The sequence below is a fragment of the Aedes albopictus genome, chromosome 3, assembly GCF_035046485.1.
Source record: "Aedes albopictus strain Foshan chromosome 3, AalbF5, whole genome shotgun sequence".
Classification (NCBI taxonomy): Eukaryota; Metazoa; Arthropoda; class Insecta; order Diptera; family Culicidae; genus Aedes; species Aedes albopictus.
In genome coordinates this window covers 276,521,683-276,529,040 of record NC_085138.1, presented here as the reverse complement: position 1 = coordinate 276,529,040, position 7,358 = coordinate 276,521,683, and the positions used below count along the sequence as shown (strand labels likewise).

The 7,358-nt window shown below is 38.4% G+C and overlaps 1 protein-coding gene across 1 annotated transcript; it reads left to right on the top strand.

The window, feature by feature from the left end:
• The first annotated feature begins 430 nt into the window (after positions 1-430).
• LOC109402332 (baculoviral IAP repeat-containing protein 7-B) lies at positions 431-6,424 on the top strand. The gene is made up of 4 exons (XM_019674998.3): positions 431-796; positions 866-1,166; positions 4,487-5,801; positions 6,062-6,424. The coding sequence occupies exons 2-4, from the start codon at positions 987-989 to the stop codon at positions 6,148-6,150; spliced, it is 1,584 nt and encodes a 527-aa protein (XP_019530543.3). The 5' UTR covers positions 431-796; positions 866-986; the 3' UTR covers positions 6,151-6,424.
• The last annotated feature ends 934 nt before the right edge of the window (positions 6,425-7,358 follow it).

Here is a 7,358-nt window from a genome sequence, read left to right as displayed (position 1 = left end):
GTAAAAAAAATTGATCCTAAATAATATCATAACGCACACCAGTCTAGTTCACATTCCCGTGTTGAAAATTCTGGTTTCAACTGCACCGATAATATAATAGAACCAACAGATTGATAAAGTTCAATGCGGTTCTAATGCTTTCTTTCCTTCAAGATAGTCGCCATATGTTACACTCTAAATTAAGATAGTGCAATATGAATGTGAATGCAGTCTGGACATTTATTTTACATTATTGTGAGCGAATGTAATAAATTTATCTTATCTTTTCTAAAAAATACTACAATTAACTTTAACTGAGAATTAAGCATTTGGAAAATTATTTTTTTGTTTTTCTCAAAACTTAAGTATTTATACAGAGCTGATTCAGCAAAGTCGACAAACATTGGAAACGAGACCTACATGTGCTATTCAGCAGAACCGTCAAAGGTAACATCTGACCCATCTGTCAGACTCAAGGTTGCACAAAAGCTGTGCTGCTACTACTGAAAAATAAAAAACTTATCTACTGTTAGCAAAGAAAAAGATTTTCCTTAGAATATAATCTGCAGAAAGCGTGGAATATCGAGTAATTTTATAAATGTCTCTGATTTTAAACTGATGAATCTCCGAGTGTGCAGTTGTTGCGAATAAAGATGCATGTTTCGCGCAAATGGATGCCTGAAAAATCTAGAATGTAAAGAAAAAAAAATATGGTGACATTCGTTCACGAACAATAATCTGGATCGATCGTGAAGCAAACATTTTTCAGGCAGGCATAAACAGGGCATTATATCCGATGTATGCTGTTTACTAAGAGGTTTGTTTTGTTTTTAGAATGCTTACCTACCAAGAAGGGTATGATAAATTAATGTCTATCTTTTTGCAGGTATCATAACAAATCGTGCGAGGGTCACTTACGGAGTTCGACATTTTGGTAATTTGTTGTGGAGCCTAGGCGAAAAGTGAGAGTGTGAGATTTGGTCCATCGAAAAAAAAAAGTAGCAGCCATGAATGTTGAAGTGAACCGGGTTCGCACCTACCGTCGCTGGGAAGACACGGAATGGGTCATGGAGGATGCGTTCGAGGTCCATTTAGCCAGGGCAGGATTCTACGCCACCGAACAGTACTTGAACGTGAAATGCCACTTCTGTGGAGTGACTATCTTCGTGGGAAATTCGGTATCGAATGTGAGTATGCTATTAAAATTCAACACAATTACAGCCCTCGAAATGCAGAGCATATTTTTCATATCGTGATTTCTATAGGTACCCTGAGGCAGATTGAAACGAATTTAAAAAACAAATGAAATTGAACATTTTTTTAAAAATTAAAATTAAAACTAAAAACTTCCAACTGGGTATTGTAAGATTAGACACATTCTCTACAGGTAATACACTGTTACCTCAGAAATTATTTCGGAATATTTTCGGAATAATTCTCCAATGATTGATTTTTATAAAATTGTTTGCTGCACTAATCCTTCTAAAAAATCTTCAAGTCATCACTGTAATGTATTGTTAAGAGATGTGTTTATGGGGCATTTTCGTTTTTTCACTCCTGATCGAGTTTTTCGCTTATTTTTATATAAAATTCTGTGTGGATTTGTAAACGTTCTTATGTTCTTAAGTTTTTAAGTTGATCATTTAATGACATTCAATTCTAATATTGGAAAATTATTGAACCAACTGATGCTGATGCTGAATCTGAAAAAAAGTTTTAACGTTTATTATGGTGTATTTCGTATGTAAATAATAAAATAAAGATCAGTAAGTTACAAAATGACCCGCATATGCCTACCATGGTTTATCGTCTTCTTCTTCTCCTTTATGGCTCTACGTTCCCACTGGGCCTTGGCCTGTCTCGCTTCAACTAAGTGTTCTTTGAGCACTTCCACAGCTATTAATTGATGGGCTTCCTTTGCCTGCCATTGCATGAATTTGTATTTTGTGAGCATTGGCGTCACTAGGTGAAATTCCTAGGGGGAGCTTAAGAGCCAATTTTAATATCCTTCGCAGTGTAATTTGAAGATTTTCTAGAGGGAGCCATTCGGATTCTAGGGGGTTCTAAACCCTCCCTAGACCCTCCGTATTTACGCCAATGATTGTGAGGCAAGTACAATGATACACTGAGGCAAAAAAAAAAACTTACGAAGAACGTAAGCCCCCTTATGATTTGGCGACACTACGATTATTGTTGAAAGCCATAAATTTCACTTATGATTAAGAGGGAAAAATTCAATATCCAGTCCCTTAACAAAATCATAAGTTTTCAGTTTTAATTATGAATTTCATGGCGTAAATAAAATAATATTCGTATTCTAATTGTATTAACAATGGATGAATTAATTCTTCTCTAAATCATGACATGACATTGTATCTTGGAATTACCCACTAAGTAGAATGGTTGATTTTTCTTGATCGATAATTTAAAATAAAAAGACAAGGAGCGCGTTCATTTTTTCTTTCATTTAAGTTTGCATTAGTGGCAAACATTCTGTGGCAAAAAATATGACCGTCAAATTTGCTCCTTGTCGTTAAGATCGATTAAGTACGACCGATCGTGTTACTTACGTAATCCCAGATTTGTTGTTGATTTGGGCGGAGAATTCTTGATATAAAGAAATGAAGGCAATTTGACTTTTTATGTCCTTCAGTTCCGAAAACAGATCTTTGAGTAATGTGTGTTTGTCCAAGCCGCAGCTAATTGCTAATCTATACCCTTACTGTAGCAATTTTGATAGTTTTCAAAAATGCTTTTTTCACAACCATGCCGCTTATGGCAATCATAAGTTATAGGTATGAAACGCAAGCATAAAAGCTATAAAATAAATAAGAGTGTAATGAATCAGAAAAATCGCCCATTCATAAATTACAACTTATGAAAATCCTAAGTGTTATTGCCTCAGTGTACACTATGCCCAGCGAGTCGAGAAAATTTTCCCGACTGGAACGAGAATCGAAGCCGCCGTCTCCGGATTGGCGATCCATGGCCTTAACCCGGGAGTGGTCGCGTCGTGTACTGAGTACACGCACTATGAAAAATGCATGCTTTTGGTATATAGCGTGAGTGTGGTGTCGTTGCAGGTAGCCAACGACGCGACTGCTCGAGGGTTAACCACTAGGCTAACTGGAGACCCATGGTTCATTAAGGGGTTACATACTTTTTGGGATTCAAAAAATCGAACTTTTTTTATTGCATAATCTAAAATTGATAATGCGCATTCCAAATGAGGACTAGAACCAAAGTTACAGCCAATTGTAAGGAGCACCTTCCATAAAGATAAGGCAAAGCACAAAACCCAAAACTCAATTATCTCGAAATGATGTTTTTCAAAAGTGCCGTTACGGTGATCACGATATCTTAAAAACTAATTCGTCCCCTTAATGCTAGAACTAGGTAACTCGTTTTTGGAAATGCGGATAAAAATTGCTGGTAAAACTAATCCTGGTATAAAATAATCACTTTGTTGGTCTTAAAAGCTGAATCATTATGTGTTTTCGTAGTTCCAAAGGATAAACTTTTGTTTATTGTGGTGTATGTTCAGATATTCACAAAACTCTTGAAATTTCGCAAAACCAGTTACCTAGTTGTGGCTCCAGTGTTGAACATGTTTATGTTGAAGTCGTCGCCTAGGGGCAAGACAGATCTAACGAGAGGAAATCTGTGTTCGAGGCGTACTTCAGAATTCCTCACAGTTCCTCAGAACTTTTCCCATTTATGCCAAAGTGTGATCTGGTACCAATGTCAAACTGCAAAGTGTTGCGTGTCCTGAATGAAAATTGCAGTTTTAGGGAAGTCTTTCAACAAATTTCGTCGATTATCGATAAAAAGAGTAACCCAGAATCTCTCAGAGTTGGTCTCGATTGCACAGTGTCTTGCCCCTAAGTCGTCGCAGAGGTCATATATCAAGGTTGAACGGCTATTATCGTACCAGTTCCATCTAATCTGTACCATAGGATTTGAAAGCTATGGTACCGTGGCTCCAACATAACCGAGCAGATGTGGATGAGATTCCCGTGGGCTATTGCAGTTCTCAGAGGAAGATATATGGAGGCGACTCTGAGGCTTTCACCTCGGATAGTCACCTGATATGTGACGGCTTCAATACATGTTATCGGAAGCAAAGTGACTCTATAAATGAGTGCTGCGTTTTGATCCTTCCATAAGAGTTGGATGATATAAGAATTAGAAAAAAATGTATTACATCGCGTGTCAGCCATGTTTTGGGATAAAGCAGTATCATCGCATAGTAAATTGTTAACTAATGTCGGTACAATACCACGACAATTCCAGTGAAGAACAGAAATTACATCTTCGCCATGGGTGGTGGTAAATTATCAACCAAAATGTGTGATTGTCACATGAATGAAAAGAATGTTAATTAGTCTTACTCTTATAAAAGTTACTATTCATTTGAGTCCTATGCTTAGGGTTACCATCTTGCCCTACAACCCCCTATAGTTCTAGATGCCGATGTCTAACAATCAATTAATCATTATATTTTCAGATTGAATCCAAACATCGAGAGCTAAGCCCAAATTGTGCATTCCTATTGCACCCCGATCGGACCGACAACGTACGTTCTTTTGATGCCGATGAACTGAAGCGTGAAGAACATCGTCTGGCAACGTACGTAAACTGGCCTGTATCGCACATCAGCCCTAGCTCGCTGGCCAAAGCCGGTTTCTACTATACGTACAACGCGGATCAGGTCAAATGTGCCTGGTGCGAAGGTGTCATTGGTCAATGGGAAATTGGCGATGATCCGTTCGTCGAGCATCAAAAATTCTTTCCCAATTGCGTAAAAGTTATCTCGAGTAGCATCAGTTCTAATCCCGTTCTAGACTCTAGCATTGGAATACAGCCAGTAAAATCTCCTTATGCACCGCAGTTTAGTTCCTTGGACTCGCGAATCAGATCGTTTGAAAATTGGACCACAGGACATATCCAAGATCCGGAACGATTGGCTCAAGCTGGCTTCTATTATTTAGGCAGAGCAGATGAAGTCCACTGCTTTTACTGTGATGGCGGTTTACGCTTCTGGCTGGCTGATGATGATCCGTGGTTTGAGCATGCTAGGTGCTTCCCCAAATGTCAGTTCGTACAATTGGTTAAAGGGCAACTATTCATTGAAAATGTTCAAAGCCAGATAAAGAACACAAGCACAAACCAGCAGCAACAAATGCAGGCCAGTGGCCAAGCTGTGGTGACCATGAGTCTTGACGAGGCACTTGCTACAGAACCAGTTCAACTAGCGTTATCTATGGGACTGAATGCAGGTCGTATACGGGCTGTCACCAAACGGCAGTTGGAAAGCAGTGGTCAACCATACGCTGATACACAAGCACTAATAGAAGCAGTTCTTGACGGTCAAATTCAAGATGAAGAACTCGAGCCCAGCACGTCATCGCGTATGGATCGTCGCATAGAGAACGAGGTGTCTCGTCTTCTGTGGACAGCAATTTCTTCAACTGCAGGACCCAACCTCTCATCATTTAGCTCAACTTTTTCCACTCCCTCGCCCTCCTTCGATTCTGCGCCAGCATCTGATGGAGAAGTAGTCGTTGGCGCTGATGCATTATCACCGCCGTCTACCTCCAGCATCGCGAACCATAATGACACTACATCCACAGCTGTGAAATGCAACAACGTACCTGAATCTCTAGCCCAGATGGCTGCTGCAGCAAGGCCCACCGAAGCTACGGAGATTGATAAAACTCTACGACTGGAAGAGGAAAACAAACGACTGAAAGATGCTCGCGAGTGCAAGATATGTATGGCGGATGAGGTCGGTGTGGTGTTCTGTCCCTGTGGTCATTTGGGTAAGTTGAAACATGATCATGTCATATGTATTACGGTGTGTTGGACCATTTGGGCAAGGGTCCTATTTTAGGATTTTTTTTTGCTATGACAAAGTTAATTTAATATCTATTAAATTTGGTTAATGCCTAAAATAGTACTCAAACGGTCTGACATCCTACTCAATCATAGAACTTATTTAAGCCTATTTTGCTACACCTAAGTTTTTTTTTCGTTTAACACTATAATATTTCATATGCCTCTCCTTATCCTCTACTTGCAGTTTCTTGCGTGCAGTGTGCTCCAGCAGTAACGAATTGTCCGGTATGCCGTGCTGTGATCAAAGGACGAGTTCGTACGTTCTTATCGTAATCTCGTTTGCACCCTAGTTTATAGTTTGCCTATGGTGGAAGAATTACAATTGTCTTGTGTGTTCAAGATCGACAATGGAAAGATCAATTCCTCCGTGATCCTTCTGGATACATTGCTTGAGCGGAAGAATTCATGACGATTCTTTACATGAATGAGGTAGGCATAAGTACTAATGCGCTTGATATCAAGTGGTTTATCGAGTTGTCTTGCGCGTCTAGTATTAACGTTGCGCGAAATTCGCAGATAAGATACAATAAATAATTGTATAACTTGACATTTTGCTTATATTATTAAAATAATAATATCACACTCCTTGAATTGCATCCACGATGTGGTTGTTCAAATTTCAAAAGCTTAAACCACATACCTAAACCTAATATACCTTATAAATGAACAAATATATAGGGTGGAGCGGGGCAAGATGGGTCACCTAAGGATGGATCACCATAACTTTGTAAATACAAATCGTATCGGTTTGTATTCGTCCGCTACTCTTTAATACACTAGTTAGCTATGCTAAAAGTCGATAAAAAGATCATTAAATACAAAATATGATGTTAAACGAGCAGTTTTAAAAAGTGATCGATTTGGCGCCGTGAAAAAAGTGCGGGGCAAGATGGGTCACCTTTTAAGTAATTCACATTTTCTCAACGAAAAACGTCAACATATAAGATTTGTTCCGCATTCATGTATGCTCCATATCCATACTGAGTAAACAAAAGCTACTAGAAAACATTTTATAAATTTATTTGGAATATAAAAAAACTTTACGATTTGAGTGGTCCTAAGGCGACTTGAAAATCGATGTTTTCACTAAAAAATTATCATAATTTTATGTTTTAATTTTGAGCGTTCATTCTGCTTGATTTAAGTCATTTATGAGATAGTCTTGTAATAAAAAATAAATAACTTTTGAATGCTCCAAAATTACCTTCAAAATTGAAGGTGACCCATCTTGCCCCGCGGCCGTTTATATGGAGATTATATGAAATGTATCGCATAGGAAAAATGACTAAAAACCATTTTATTTTTTATTTCCAAATGAGAGTGAATAATTTTTCAATCAATGCTTCAAACTTTTGTATATTCATGCTGGTCATCTAACAAAATTATTAACATAAACAAAACATGAGTAATGCGCCCAAAAATGGCACTGACCCATCTTGCCCCGCCCCACCCTATATATAAGTCGGCCAAAACACTATACA

Excerpts from the sequence above, each read along its gene's own strand:
- LOC109402332 (XM_019674998.3), top strand. The coding sequence starts at position 987 with ATGAATGTTGAAGTGAACCGGGTTCGCACCTACCGTCGCTGGGAAGAC. Across the intron at positions 1,167-4,486 it reads TGGGAAATTCGGTATCGAAT|ATTGAATCCAAACATCGAGA; the intron begins GTGAGTATGCTA and ends TTATATTTTCAG. Across the intron at positions 5,802-6,061 it reads CTGTCCCTGTGGTCATTTGG|TTTCTTGCGTGCAGTGTGCT; the intron begins GTAAGTTGAAAC and ends CTCTACTTGCAG.